The sequence below is a fragment of the Cervus elaphus genome, chromosome 2 (assembly GCF_910594005.1).
Source record: "Cervus elaphus chromosome 2, mCerEla1.1, whole genome shotgun sequence".
Classification (NCBI taxonomy): domain Eukaryota; kingdom Metazoa; phylum Chordata; class Mammalia; order Artiodactyla; family Cervidae; genus Cervus; species Cervus elaphus.
The window spans coordinates 6,561,297-6,577,089 of NC_057816.1; the positions used below are offsets into that span (position 1 = coordinate 6,561,297).

At 58.4% G+C, this 15,793-nt stretch overlaps 1 protein-coding gene across 1 annotated transcript; it reads left to right on the top strand.

Moving 5' to 3' along the window:
- The first annotated feature begins 6,517 nt into the window (after positions 1-6,517).
- On the top strand, positions 6,518-9,159 carry CD248 (CD248 molecule). Its single transcript, XM_043926245.1, has one exon. The coding sequence runs from the start codon at positions 6,560-6,562 to the stop codon at positions 8,882-8,884; it is 2,325 nt and encodes a 774-aa protein (XP_043782180.1). The 5' UTR covers positions 6,518-6,559; the 3' UTR covers positions 8,885-9,159.
- The last annotated feature ends 6,634 nt before the right edge of the window (positions 9,160-15,793 follow it).

The following is a 15,793-nucleotide window of genomic DNA, read 5'->3' on the forward strand; positions in this document are numbered from 1 at the left end:
GGAAGGCCTAGACCACCCAGGGAAGGCGGAGAGCCAGAGACCCTGGGACAGGACAGGGGAGACAGAGCGGGGGAGACTGTAGAGGGGCGACATGAAAGAGGGCAGAGAACAGAGAGACAGACCCCAGAGACCAAGGAGGGGACCATCCCGGGGACAGGAGAGGAGACAGAGGGACCCCAGAGACTGACAGGGAAGCTGGAGACCCCGACACAGAGGCGAGAGAGAGGAGGAGAGAGGCAGACACCCTGCAGTCAGGGAGGGAAGTGGGACACGGAGGTCCCTGGGGACTTGATCAGGCAGGAAGACGGTGGATGGAGATATGTCTCCCTGGAGACGGGAGGACCAACCATCCTCGTTTGCAGGGCCAAGGAGGAGGCTCCAGGGACAGGGGACTTGCAGCACTGAGAACAAGCAAGTCCTCACAAAACCGGGCAGAGCAGATCACCCTGGCAGCCGGCCTTTGCCAGACACCGCAGGGATCAGAGAGTCCACTGCCGCAGGTACCCCGCCACAGATGAGGCAGCTGTGGCCTGAGAAAGGCCAGCCGGGATGTCCCTTGAGCACACGGCAGGGCTGCTCGGTGGAGCCCCCAAGCCAAAGCGCCCCAGAGAGGAACAGAGCAGTCCTTTCGTGGTCCCAGGACCCTCCCCCGCCACCTTCCTTGCCTTGGGTACAGACCCCACCTCGCCTCCACCTGTGTGACCTGCTATGAGCCTGGTCCCTCTCTGGGCGGGGGGAGCGCGGGGAGCATGACTGGGCTCCTCTATCTCTCATGGGGGCTCCAGGACTCGGAGCCCCCTGGCCAGATGTGGCCAGATGTTCAGGTCCAGCCTCGGCCAGGAGAAGGAATGGGGCTCCAGCTGGGCCCAGGTTGGGCCATCCCAGGGCCGCCATATGCTTCTGTCCTCGGCTGTGGGCACAGGTGCAGGCCCTCAGGGACATGTGTCACCCAGCTGTGCACACCCACAGCAGTGCCAGGCTCGTGAGAGTGCATGCACGCACACACACACACACGCACATGCACACGCACGGTCATGCATAAAAACCAAGGTGACACCCACTAACACACTCAAGGCCTCTATGGCAAAGCCATCTCCACCCGGCCACAGCCCCCTCCAGCTGTCAGAATCCTTTACCCGCAGGGGCCAGGCCTGGAAGACACCCCTTCTTGGCAACACCCCCGTTGCAGTGGGGCTCTCCTATCCAGAGGCACCAGCACGTGGGGCAGGGGAGGGTCCCGCCGTCAACCCCCCTCCCTCCCCGCCCCTGCCCTGGGACCTCTCCCACCCAGGACCAGGCGCCTCCCGCCCACCCGTTGGCCCTTCTTCCCGAAGCCTGAAGGCTGGGGTGGTTTGGGAAGAATTTAGACATGGAGGGGGTGGGGGAGGGGGACAAAAGAGGAAGGAGGAAAGGAGGTGATTCGTGCACAAAGCAATGTGCTGGCTCAGCGGCCCGTCATGCCAAGGCTCTGCAGGACGCCTGCCCAGGGGGCGCCCCCCAATCAAACTCAGCCCCCCCATCCTGGCTGTTCCACTGGGCCCTCTTTGGGCCAGCCCCTTCTGCAAGCTGCCTTCACCCCCACCCCCATGGGCCCCGCACACAGCCTCCAAAACCACCGCCTGGCTTGTCCCAGGAGCTGGAAGCCAGTGCTCCTCCTGGGGAAGTGGACTTCTGTCCCCGCATCCCTCCTGAGGTGAGCTCTCCCCGCGAAGGCCACGGTGCGAGCAGGGAACCCCAGCCTCCTGACTCCCAGCCTGAGTTAGGCCTGGTGTCCTGAGCTGTCCCCACGCCAGCCAGGGAGACGCACTGACCTCAGGCCCCAACAGAGAAAACTGGCTGGGTGGTAACAGGGAGGTAATAGCCATGCTCCCTGCCAGGGGGCGGCCCAAGCCATCTCGTCCTCCTGGGCTACACTCCTCTCAACCCCCAGAGTCACATTCTGACCGTGCCACCCATCATGGTGGCAGCTAATCATAGGTGAGCAATTCTGACACCACCTATACCCAGCCAGGCATCTAAACGTTTTCTCATCCACACACCCACCTACTTAGCCATCTATCTATTCATCCACTTGCTCATTCCCCAATCCTTCTATCTATCCATCTGTCCACCCATCCATCCATTGACCCATTCTCCTGTCTAAGCCACGCTTCCATCTATCCATCCATATCCCCACCTACCTATCCTCTGAAGCATCCCATTGCACCAGCATCTTCTCTGAGCTCTTGGTGAACCAAGATGAGTCAGGCTGAACAGGACTGGCCGGAAGACCACAACAAGCCCCTCTCTACCCCTCACCCCCAGATCCACAATGCTTGCCCACCACATTCCCCATCCCGATTAGGGTGGGAAATTCTTGGGTGGCTTCCACCTTACCTCTCCCAACCTGGCCGGGGGCACAGGTGAGTGCTAGATGCCCACCCAAACTGGGCGCCCTGGTGAATCTCCAAGTCTTATACTCTACCTGTCAAACCCTTAGTCTGGTGGCAGTCAGGGGTGGCCCCCTCCTCCCCACCACCACCAGCCATCCTGGCTCAGGCTTCCCTCCACTTGCCCAGCCGGGCCATCTGGAATTTGGCCCTTGACCCTCTTCCTCCTGGGTCGCTTGCCTGCTCCCCAGTGCCTCACCCCCACTGAGGCTGTAGTCCTGACCTCGGATCTGACCCACCCACTCGCCAGACGGCCTGCAGCCTCCCCTCAGACGCCCCAGCACTGGCCATTGCCCGAATCATGACTGGGCCCGCCACACCCTTGGACCGGGCTCCGGCCCGCCCCTGAGGAGCCTCCAGAGGCTGCCTCCCCCAGCCTGCCCCGCCTGCTGCCCGGCTCTCCAGCCAGCTCCCTCCCCCCTCCCAGACTATTGCAACAACCTCCTAACTGGTCCCTGGCCTCCGGCGCCCCCCTCTATCCACCGCACACCAGCCACAGGGATTTCTCATCATCCCGCCTCTGCCCTGTGCCCCTATGATGGAGGCCAGACTTCCAGGGGCAGCTCTGCCACCTCCCAGGCCAGGCCTCTACCGCCTTTCTCTCTCCACTCTCCGTTGTCCCTCTCACCCTAACCCCTCTCCAGGCCCAGCAGCGTCCTTCATATTCTCCAAACTTGTCGGGAGCTCTCCCAACTCAGTAACTTTGTTTCGGCTCTGCCTTCTTCCCATCATGCCTGCCTTCCATCCTCACTTCTTGACGTCACACCCATCTCCAGACCACTCCAATGACTCTTTGGGGTGCTGCAGCAAAAAGGGAACTGGAAGAAGGGTTTAATGCCTTGGTTCTAGTCCCAGCCCTGCCACTGACTCGTTCTGAGACTGCCGGGGCCTCCTGTGCAAAAAAAAAAAAAAAAAACCTTGTTGATTTCCAGGAATCTCCCAGGTCTAGGATGGATGACTTCTGGGGGAGGCTGGTGAATGTGGGAAGCAGGTGGGCTTTGGCTACAGGTAGAATTCCACCATCCCCACTGCGTTGCCCTGAGCCAGGTTCTTCACTTAGCTGAGTCTCATTCCCACATTCCTTCCTTCCTTCTTTTTTTTAAACCGTCTTTGATTTATTTGGCTGCATGCAGCATGTGGGATCTTAGTTCCCTGACCAGGCATCAAACCCAGGCCCACAACAGTGAAAGCATGGAGTCCTGACCACTGGACTACCAGGGAATTCCCCTTTCATTCATTTGTTCATTCAGCAAACCCCACAGAGCGGCATCTGTGGGCCAGGAGCTTTCCTGGCTTGGGGAATACAGTAAGAAACAAGACTATGACCTTACAGGAATGGAGCTTCCGGTCTCCTGGGCAGGGGTTCTCTACCTGGGGCAATGCTGCCCCCAGGGGCCAGAACATTTGGTGATGACTGAAGTCCTTTGATTGTTCCACCTGGAGGAATGCTACTGGCATCTAGAGAGAAGCCAAGGATGCTGCTAAACACCTTACAATGCACAGAACAGTCTCCACAAGGTATCATTACCCAGCCCTGGGTCTCAGTCAAGCCGAGGCCGGAAAAACCCCGGCTACTGGGGAATTCAGAAAGTGAAAAAAGTGAAAGTATTAGTTGCTCAGCTGTGTCCAACTCTTTGTGACCTTATGGACTGTAGCCCACCAGATTCCTCTGTCTGTGGGATTTCCCAGGCAAGAATATTGGAGTGAGTATCCATTCCCTTCTCCAGGGGATCTTCCCAACCCAGGGATCGAAGCCACGTTGCCTGCATTGCAGGCAGATTCTTTACCATCTGAGCCACCAGGCCAAAAAGCAAACCTATACCATGTCGAATAATGGTAAGTGCAAAGGAGAAAAATGGAACAAGACCAAGGTATGGTAGGGCCAGGGGAATGTGGGATGCTGATGCTTGAGCTGAGACCTGAAGAAAGTAAAGAAGCAGAGACTTCGTCTCTTGCAGGAACAGTGTTCTAGGCAGAGGAACAGCCAATGCAAAGGCCCTGAGGTAGACACATGGCCTGGTGAGCTTAAGGAACAGCCACAGGCCAGGGTGGCTGGAGCAGCATGGGTGGGGGGAAGGGAGATGGATGAGAGAAGGAGTTTGCAGGGAGATCACAAGGGCCTGGGGGCTGTATTTGGTGAAGACTTTGGCCTTCCTTCTGAGTGAGATGGGGGCCGCGACAGTTCTAAGCAGGACAGTGATTGGATCTGACTTGGGTTTTAAAAAGATCTCCCTGACAGGACGGAAAAGGCAAGAGAGGGACCAGAGGAGAGGCTGTTGCAAGAATCTAGATGGACAAGTGTAGCGGCTTGGGCCAGACATGGGTGGCAGAGAAAGTGGTGAGGAGCAATCAGATTCTGGGTCTATTTTGAAGGTGAAGCCAACAGGGTTGCTGAGAGATTGGACGTGGGGTGTGGGAGAAAGAGGAGTCAAGGATGATCTCAAGGCTTTGGGCCTGAGCCAATGGAAGGATGAACGGCCCCATATTGACTCTCCTCCCCTGAGAAAGGGGATAAATCTCTATACTTCACAGATGGAAACCTTGAAAGAACCACCTTCCTGGCATCGGGCAAGCCCTTCCAAAGCCTTGTCTCTCCAGGCGAATGGCCGCGTCTGCAGGGCCAGCCCTGCCACTGCAAGAAGGTTAGCAAGGATGCCCTGGTTCCTCCTCCCTCCCACCCAGATTTGCTCAGAAGAGTAAGGAACATTTGTCTTGTGCTTTGCAGCTGACAAAGCACATTTGCACACACTGAGTGCAGTGATACAATAGCCCTGCTGAGCTGAAGGGGCCTGGCACGTTCCCCTCATTTTGTAGGTAATGAAAATGGAGACCCAGAGAAGGTCAGCCACTTCCTGCCATCACACAGCAGGTCAGGGGCAGAGTGGGAAGCCAAGCCGGTCCGGGGGCAGCACACGGAAGGGCAGAACTTCTCCGTGTCTCCAGCCCTGGCTCAAATTCCTGCTAGGAGCGCAGTGGGTGTGCAGGGGTTAATATGGCAAACAGCTCCCCGGGGGACCATCCTGAAGGATGGTGCTCAGCACACAGGCCTCTAGAGGCTTCCAGGAGGGGCGGGAAGAGGACCCCGGCCAGGCCCACAGAACAGGCCCTGGGGGCAGGGAGGGCGCCACACATGTGATGCCTGTGTCACACACATATGTGCATCACTGTGTGCCCCGTGCCCACACGCGGCCTCTCCCAGTCGGCCCAGCCAGCCCTGCTCACCCTGCCCGGGCCCCCTCCCCCACGCACCCAGCCCTCCTGCAGCAGGAGCCCAAGAGAAGCATTTCCTGTTTAGGGGCCGCCTCCGCCCCCTCTAAGTCCAGGTTCCCAGGGCCCCAGGCTGAGCAGAGGTGAAGGGAGGGCAGCCCCTGCCCCTCCTCCTTCCCCCCAGCCCCCACCCCTCCTCCAGCTGGAGCCAGGAGGCTTGAGGGCAGAGGTAGCGGCAGGAGCCCTGTAGAGAAATGAGGCCGGAGGATGCCGGCGCCTGGGTGATCCAGGTGGTTCCCACACCCCGGGGCTGCACGCGACTTCCCTGCACCCGGAAACCCTGAGGGACTTCCCGTCTTAGGGCCCGTAGATGCCACCTCCCTTTCACAGGGACACCTAAAGGGGTCAGCGTGTTAGAGCGGAGGCCGATCTGGGACGGAGGGACAGGGTCTGAGAGAGAGCGCACACACGTGTGTGATGAGAGGGCCTGAGTCAGAGCGTGTTTCCACCCACAGGACGGGCGGCTGTTCACAGGTTTGATGAGGTCGGTGTATCCCCACTCGGGTCTCCGTCAGTCTCTGGGAACGACCTCACCCCACCTCCAAGAGCCCCAGACGGCGCAGGACGTTTCTGGGGGTCCTCCCGCCTCCTACCCGGACTCGCCAGCCCGTTAGCTGAGCCTCATCCCCTCCCCCGCCCCCACCCCCAGCACCCCACCCCACCCCTGCCCCCCGCCCGACGGCTTCCTGCTCTGGCGGCCCCGGGGGAGCGGGAGCAGGGAGCTGGCAGCGGCCCCAGCCCCACTCCTTACAAGGCCCGAGCCCGGCCAGGGCCCGCCCCCGGCCCGCCCACCAGAGGCCCCAGTCCCTCCCCCTGTCAAGAGCCGCCGCCGGCCGGGCCCGGGCCAGTCGGGGGGCGTCGCGATGCTGCTGCGCCTGCTGCTGGCCTGGGCGGCCGCGGTGCCCACACTGGGCCAGGCCCCCTGGGCCACCGAGCCCCGTGCTGCCTGCGCCCCGGGCAGCTGTTACGCGCTCTTCCCGCGGCGCCGCACTTTCCTGGAGGCCTGGCGGGCTTGCCGCGAGCTGGGGGGCGACCTGGCCACCCCACGGACCCTCGAGGAGGCTCGGCGTGTGGACAGCCTGGTGGGCTCCGGGCCGGCCAGCCGGCTGCTGTGGATCGGGCTGCAGCGGCAGGCCCGGCAATGCCAGCCCCAGCGCCCGCTGCGCGGCTTCACGTGGACCACGGGGGACCAGGACACTGCCTTCACCAACTGGGCCCAGCCTGCCACAGGCGGGCCCTGCCCGGCCCAGCGCTGCGCCGCCCTGGAGGCAAGTGGCGAGCATCGCTGGCTGGAGGGCTCTTGCACGCTGGCCGTCGATGGTTACCTGTGCCAGTTTGGTTTCGAGGGCTCCTGCCCCGCGCTCCCCGAGGAGGTGGGCCAGGCCGGCCCAGCCGTCTACACCACGCCCTTCCACCTGGTCTCCGCGGAGTTTGAGTGGCTGCCCTTCGGCTCTGTGGCTGCCGTGCCCTGCCAGGCTGGCAGAAAAGCCTCTCTGCTCTGCGTGAAGCAGCCTGAGGGTGGCGTGGGCTGGTCGCGGACAGGCCCCTTGTGCCCCGGTACCGGCTGCGGCCCCGACAACGGGGGCTGTGAACACGAGTGCGTCGAGGCGGCGGACGGTCGGGTGTCCTGTCGCTGCAGCGAGGGCTTCCGGCTGGCAGCGGACGGGCGCAGCTGCGAGGACCCGTGTGCCCATGCCCCGTGCGAGCAGCAGTGTGAGCCTGGAGGGCCTCAGGGCTACAGCTGCCACTGTCGCCTGGGTTTCCGGCCTGCCGAGGATGAGCCGCACCGCTGCGTGGACACGGACGAGTGCCAGATTGCCGGCGTGTGCCAGCAGATGTGTGTCAACTATGTCGGTGGCTTCGAGTGCTACTGCAGTGAGGGCCACGAGCTGGAAGCTGATGGCATCAGCTGCAGCCCCGCCGGAGCCATGGGCGCCCGGGCATCCCAGGACCTCGAGGATGGGTTGCTGGATGAAGGGGAGGAGGAAGAGGACGAAGAGGAAGCCTGGGAGGCCTTCGATGGTAGCTGGACAGAGATGCCTGGGATCCCATGGATGGAGGCCACGCAGTCATCCGACTTTGACCTGGCCTATAGACCTAGCTTCCCAGAGGACGGGGAGCCAGGGCTGCCCTACCTGTACCCCACCTGGCCACCCCCACTTAGTGCCCCCGGGGCCCCCCACCACCCTTCAGTGCTCTCTGTCACCCGGCCTGTGGTGGTCTCGGCCACGCGCCCGCCACTGCCTTCTGCCCACCAACCCGCTATTATCTCTGCCACACGCCCACCCCTGGCCCCGGCCCCGCAGCCCCCCGTGATCCCTGCCATACACCCAGCTTTGCCCTCTGACCACCAGTTCCCCATGATCTCAGCCAACTACCCAGACCTGCCTTCTGCCCACCGACCCCTCGTTATCTCTGCCGCACAGCCAGGACCGACCCCTGCCCACCAGCCCCCAGTGGCCTCAGCCAAATATCCCAAGCTCTTCCCCGCTCACCAGTCCCCCATGTTCCCAGACACCCAGGTCGTTGATACCCAGAACACCACACGTTTGCCTCGAATCCCAGCTAACCACACCCCTCTGGTCACCTCCTCCAGTCCCCCTCAACCCCCTGTGACCCCAGATGTCCCGATCCTCAAAGCCCAGGCTGGCCACCATCCCGTTACTTCTACCGTCCAGCCTTCTCGGACCACCGCTTTCAGGTCCCCTGTGCCCCCTGCCCATCAAGCGCCTGTGCCTGCGGCCTCCCAGCCCCCAGCCTTCCACACTCCTCTGCCCCCTCGGAGCTCCACTAGCCAGACCTCCTCACTCACCAGCACTCCACACCCCCACTCCAAAGCCCCACAAGTCCCAAGGGAAGGCACTCCTGACCCTAGTCTGGCTCCATGGCTGCCCTCGGCGGCCCCCACATCAGCTCCTCCAGCCCTGGGGGAGGCCAGTCCAGCTGGCCGAAGCCGGAGGGATGACCGGTGGCTCCTGGTGGCACTCCTAGTGCCAACATGCGTCTTCTTGGTGGTCCTGCTTGCACTGGGCATCGTGTACTGTACCCGCTGTGGCCCCCACGCGCCCAACAAGCGCGTGACCGACTGCTATCACTGGGTCACCCACACCGGGAGCAAGGGCCCGACGGAACCCGCGCCCCACCGGGGCAGCCTCACAGGGGTGCAGACCTGCAGAACCAGCGTGTGATGGGGCGCAGCCCCCCCCGTGGGGTGAAGGGGAAGGGGCATACATTGGACTCATGGCCCAGGCTGCACCAGGGACCCATGGGGCTGCCCAGCTGGACAGAAAGCTTCCTGCTCCCCCGGGCCCAGCCAGGCTCCTCTCTCAGCCAGCCACTAGACTCGACTCTTGGGAACTCTGTTTTCTTGGCCCAGCACTCACAGTGGAGGAGATGCCGAGGCCCCCAGGACCTCAGGGGGTGGGTGCTGGGGACTTCTCCAATAAAGGGGGTGCCAACCTCACCCAAAGCTTCTGATCCCCATTGGTGCCTGAGGGGAGGGTCTGGGAGGACTCAGAAAAAAAGGAGGGGATCTTCCTTCAGCTTGTTTGGGTCCCCAAGGAAATAAGGTAAGACTCCTTAAGGGAGGGTATGTTTTAGAGATTCTCAGGGAAACAGGAAACCAGAGAGGGCAGAACCTTGCCCAAGGTCACACAGTGAGCCTAGGAGTGGGAGGTTTGGCATGAAGAGAATTTCGTTTGTTCCTCTTTTAACCAAAACTCTTAGAAGGTGGGACTGAGTCTGAAATGAGGGCTTCTGCTGACCTGGAGCCAAGCTGGGACTTGGGGGTCAAAGGTAAGCTCTAGGCTGGGTGATTCTGGGGAGTGCAGGGGGCCCCCGAGGGTGAGCTTCTCTGACTTTCTGCTTGTACTGTCCTTCCTCTCCCTGAAGGCTGCAGAAGCTGGTGGCTGGGCTCAGAGTCAAGGGAGTTGTCAGCCTCTGGGTTGTAGGTGCTCAGGAGGCACGCCTTGGGGAGAGTCTAGAAGGCAGGGCTGGAGAGAGCAAGGAACCCAGGTGAGAGGTCCCACACGCAGCTCCCCGGGCAGCCTCCTAAGCAAGGCCTCGGCGGCTTGAGCAGCTCGGAGCCTTTCTGTGTGCATGGTGCTGGGTCAGGGAGACCCCAGGCTGAGAAAGGTTCGGGCTCCTCCAAGCTGAGCCGTCCGTGAACGGGAGGAGGGGATGGTAAAAAAAAACAAACCAAAATCATCACAGCCTGTGGGGACCCAGCAACCTCCCTCATCCTGGGCTCATTGCCTTGGGGACTGCGAGAGGCGGGAACTGGGAGGGGGAGGCGCCGGATCCCACCACCTCTGTAATTTTTCAGTTGCAGTTTCTAAGGGACCTCTAATTAGGACGGAAGAGAACCACCACGACCACCCGGGCAGGCGAGGAGGGGTGGTCCAGAGCTCCCTTCCCTACGCAGTGCCCTTCGCTACCCTATGACCCCCAGGGGCTGGGCCTGGGCTGGGAGGTTCAGCTGGGCCCCACGGGACTCGGAGAGGGGAGATGGGAGTTGGGACGAATGGGGGCGCAGGGTGGGGGGCGGCGCGGAGGGGGCGGAGGGAAAGCTGCGCACCGCCCCCCCCCGCTCCGCTCTCACGTTCCTCTTAACTCAAACCAGACGCCCCTACCAGATCCCTCCCAAGGTTTTAACGTCGGAGGTGCAGCCAGAGAGATTCACTGGATGGGAGTGGGGGGTCGAGGGGTGTCCCAAACAGTTAGATCGGAGGAGAAGGTAGGGGGCACGGCCTGTGGGGGTGGCAAAGCCCGCCAGGACGGGAAGGACTGGAATTCCCTCCTGTGACCCTGGGCAGGCGATCCAGAGCGCCTCGAGGGCAGGAAGGAGTTAAAAGCACTGCTGTCAGAGGGCGGGGATGGGAGTGGGGCAGGGGGCCCAGAGCCGGCTCTTTGTCATCCTGTAATGAGCACCAGATGCGGAGCTGCGTGCGGGCCTAAACAGACGGCCTCCCAGGGCAGAGCCCCCACTAGCGCTGCAGTGGGGCTCCGCCTAGACCCGGAGCTGAGCTCAGGCTCCACCCACTGGCTCCGGCCCCGCCTCCTCCAGGCGCGCCCCGGGTCTGCGCTGTCAGCCGGGTCTCTCGGAGCTTCGAGCCACGCCCACCCACGGCCGGCTAGCGTACCCTCGGGAACTCTCCGGAGGTCACGCCCACCAAAGCCGCAAGCCTCGCCCCCTGCCAGCTCAGAGATTCTTCCGAACGGTTGCCCCGCCCCTCCTCTCTTTAGCTCCGCCCAGGCCGAGGCGGTTACTAGGTCCCGCCCACCTGGGCCTTAAGCCCCGCCTCCTAAGTGCGGCTTGCACTGGGAGACTGGCAATTGTTATTTTTTTTATTTTTGAGACTGGCAATTATTAGTTCTCACTTCAAGGTGCTCTGAACTCCGTCCAGAGTTAACACATTTTCTTCACGCAGCTCCGCCTTTTGTTGAGCTGGGGACTAGGTCCACGAGTGCAGGGAGTCAGTCCCGCAGAGACACTAACTCTGTCCGGGAGAGATGAAAACTCCGCTCTCCACGAGTTTACTCGTTCCCTTCCTCTTCAGGCTACGCCCCACCCCGTTACAAGCCACGCCCCTTCCCCGAGTTCCCCCCCCCCCCCAATCGCGGAGGCGGGGCCCCAAGCCGGCCTCCCCAGGGAAGAGCTCCGCCCACATCTGGCTAACACACCTTCCCTTCACACTGAGATAATGAGCTGGCCATTGCCCACCTCTAAAGAGCCCCAGGTCCCTCCCGCTAAAAATGCCCGGGAGTCCGCCCACCCAGAGAGCGCTCGTCTCTCGGGCTTTGAACACGAGCATCAACCACGCAGAGAACGGAACCCAGCGTCGGGTTCCGCCTCTCGTTAATTACAGCCCCGCCCACCGTCAGGCCCCGCCTTCTAGGGACCGAAGTCGCGGCCGCTCCCGACCCGGCACTCTCCGAGGCCGCTCACTGCCTCTGGGTGTGATCGAGGCCAGGATGCCGTTGGAGCCGGCCATGGCGCTGTCTCCTTCCCTGCCCCCGGTTTTTAGTCGTCAAGATCGCGGGTTCTCTAGAGTGCGCTCCAAGTCAGTTGTCAGGAGTCCGGCGGACGGCGTCCAGAAGTGGGCCTTTGGCGCCGCCTGTCTTCGGCGCTTGCACAGGAAAGCACAACGCTGCTCAATGAACAGTTGCTTCTCTGGTTAAATGTTTGTGTAACTCGAATATCTGCCGACTCCCCCCAGCAGAACAGCAGATCTGCTCTCATAGTGTTTGGAAGACACCGAGAGGGCTTCACCCTGGCCGTCAAGCTGAGTGGTCTCTGTGTCTTTAGCAGCTTGCTGTCCATCCTCTCGAATCCTGTTTCCCAGGGAGGAAAGCACAACCTCTCACCTGGGGACCAAGAATTGTTAGGGCTAGGTCCCTCCTCCTCACTAGCTTGAAAGTGTCCACACCGTTCTTGGGGGGAGGTGTGTATGGCAGGAGGGAGTGGGTTTGGGCTCAGAAGTCCTCAGTTGGGATCTGAGAGTCACAGTTTTTTGGAGTAGGATTGAGTTCAAGGCCGTCCTGTTTATCAGTGCTCATCTCTACATTTGAAAATATTAGTCTGCTGACTCCCACACTAGTTGGGGACTCCAGGAAGCCAGGAGATCTCAGTTCAGTGCTAGGAACTCAATAAAATATTATTCAAACAATATTGGGACAGACCAGGGAGTAAAGTTGAGGGGAATGAAAGTAACACCTACTGAGCACAACTCGGTGCCAGCACCCCCTGCTTCAGAGCCACCCCAGACAAACGTGGGACTCAGGTGTGGGATGGCTTCCAGGGGGTATTCCAGTCCTGGTGTCCTGGCATCTACCAATGCACATGGGGCTTGGTGCCAAATAATAATGAAAACAATAGTAGATGCGTGCAGCGCTTATTTTATGCCTAGCCCAATTCTAATGGATTTGCATTTAAGAATCGTTTAAGGACCATAGTGTTAAAAAATATTTAAGAGCCATAACAATCCCAAAGAAGTGCTAGTTTAAAAAAAAAAAAAAGAAGAAGTGCTAGTTTTACCACAGTTTATGGATGAAGAAGCTGAAAGCACTTGCCTGAGTACCTGTGTTAAGCCCTGCCCAATTTGACCAAGTTAGTAAGTGGAGGTTTGAATCCAGTTCTATGATTTCACCCCTAGAGCAGAGCCAGTGAATAGTGACAGCCACGTCTCTGGTCCAGAAATGCCCACCTCCCAAGGAACTTGCTTTTGGGGGTAAAGCTGCAAGATGTGGGCTCCCAGGCTGATCATGCTGTGATTGGGTGTGGGGGGTGAGTGAAGCCTTCCTCACAGTCAGTTGTAGTTTTGATGAATGATAATTCTAACTGAGGCATTGCCTGTGACCTGGTAAGATCCAGACAAGGGGCCCAGAACAGGTGCAGCTTTAGGGTCTCTGAGATTGGCCATGATTTTAGCGTGGTTTTGATTGAGTTTGGGAATTTCTCTCCAGGAGACAAATTAGCAGTGGTTAAGACCAGGCACCCTGCACCAGACAGGCTTGCTTCCATTCCACCTCTACTGCTTGAGGGTTGCAGACTTTAGGCAGATTCCCTAACCGTTCCTCATTTGAAAAATGGGCATACTATAATGCCCATGATAGCCACAGTAATCTGTTGGAGAAAAGAAAGAACTCTACGAGGAGAGACAGATCTCTTTCTGGAAGCTGGTGAGGACCTTCGAGGTGGCTGCATGAACCTCCTACAGGAAGTGCTATCTATTTTAGCTGGCAGAATCCAGAAACTGATTGTGGGAGAGCTGAATCCCCAGAAACTGACATCTCACGCCCACCAAGTCCCTACAGTACAGGTTCCCAAACATTGTCAGTTTGCCATGTCCTGAGTGTCTCACTTGATTTTCTTCGTGGAGTCCCTCGGTCACCCAACAGTTCCATTTAATAAATAGTTAGATATAAACAACGTAAGAAATGCTTGTGTTTTAATACTTCAGTAGTCATTTGAGAAAATAATATAGAGATACTGGAAGATACAAAAATATTTTCTTCTTAAATGACCATAGTCGCCTGCTGGTCGGGTGTGTGCACCACTTCTCAAAACTTGGAATCCGACTGGACATCGTCACCTTCATTTCCTGTTCGGCATTGACTTTCGCTGCGGTACTTGCTTTTTATCATGGCAGCTGCCAAAATTCCAGCTGTGCAAAGAGATTATGTCATCGAAAGGAATGTGGTGCAATCCGATGTTGAAACTGTGAACGGCCTCAAGCTAGCAGCTTGCCAGTTGTCTGACAGATGTCCAGTGTCTCTGTCTTTCCCTCAAAGTTCTATCATATTTCATGGCACCCCATGAGTTTGCTGCAGTGCATGGGCCCTACATCAAAGACAGGATCTTGTTAGATGCCAGGATTCCGACTGAGGACACGTACAAGGACGGGGAAGAAGGTGTGTGAGGTTACGGGTGCCTGTAACCCTCCCCCTCCCCCTCGCTCTACTCTCTTGCCAGGTTGGTCCCATGGAAGCTAAGGAGAAGATGGAAAATGAAAACAAAATGGGTGTGGGTGGTGGGCAGAATCAAATTAGGAAGACATATCACACCCAAGAGGAATGACAGAAGCCTATGGAGAAGAGGCAGACCTGGCTTTGGGAGATGAACTCTTAAAACCAGGCGGCCAAAAAGTAAAGGTTTAGGTCTTGACTCATGGATGGTCTCAGAGGGCGTTATGGGAAGCTGGATTTTCTTGCTGTAATGCAGGCATCCGAAAGAAGCTTTGTCAGAGGACTCACTGCAGCCCCAACTGAGCACTGGCCTCATGTTGGGAAGAGTCAGGCTTCCTTGGAACAATACAGAGGAAAAAATTCCAAGGCTTCGGAGAACAGAATTGTAATATCAGTCTATCCCACTTGTGAGCTGCCTACCCCACAGAATGATGTGTCACCAGGTCCCAGAGATTCTCCACTCTCAGTGGCCACTGAAAATAGGCTGATTAAAAAAGCCCCCAGGAAAAAAGAGGGCTTCCCTGGTGGTCCAGATGGTAAAGAATCTACCTGCAGTGTGGGAGACCTGAGTTCAGTCCTTGGGATGGGAAGATTCCCTAAAGGAGGGCTTGGCAACCCACTCCAGTATTCTTACCTGGAGAATTCCCATGGACAGAGGAGCCTGGCGGGCTGCAGTCCACGGGGTCGCAAAGAGTCGGACACAACTGAGCGACTAAGCATGCATGCTCACAAAAACAAAGTGGTTCAGTGGTTAAGACTCTGTCCTCACAGTGCAGGGACATGGGTTTGATCCCTGACTGGAGAACTAAGATCCTGGGTGCCACTCGAAGCAATCAAAAATTTAAAAAAAAAAAAAAAAGCTTCAAAAGACTGATTAAAATGGGTGCTCCACCTGTATATTTCAGGATAATAATCTCCCCTTTCAAGGTTCTAACCTTAATCACATCTGCAGAGTCCCTTTTTCTGTATAAGATAACATACGCACAGGTTCCAGGGATTAGAACGTGGGCATATTTGGGGCCATCATTCTGCTGACCATACTTGGGGACCAGAAAAACTGTTCCAAGTTGGTGCGAGATCCCTCTAGCCACAGCAAGCTGGTCCTGTGGTGGAGCGCCCGGTAGGAGAGATGATAAAGTCTGCTTTTTATTGTCAGCTTGTTTTGTTAGTGAGAACTTGCCACCACCTCCTGCTGCCGTCCAAACAGCGGGGAGAGGTGCTATTGCTCCCGATTTACACGAAGCAGTCATTCCTGGTCACATGGCTATGGGACCGGAGGGGACAGTGTGTGGATACAAGCTGTCACAGCCTTGATAGTGAAGGCCCAGGTCAGGAGTTGTTTCTGTTTCATGAGATGATGTTGACCTTTTCATCTAGGAAGCATCAGACCCTGTACGAATTTGTGTCTAGCTACTCCTCCCTCTTGGGGTCCCTTGAGGTTCTTTCCTGCCATCTGATCACAATTCAAGTTCATCTCCAGCCATCTGGGGCTATTGAATCACTCTGAATCCCCAAAGGAGAGGAGGTCTCAAATGCTCACCTTCCAGGGGTACCTTGGCTCCCAGCGAGTCAGCATCCTTGATGGCAAGCAAAACAGAAGGGAATCTTTGTAAGACACTGGAAGCTGTGGG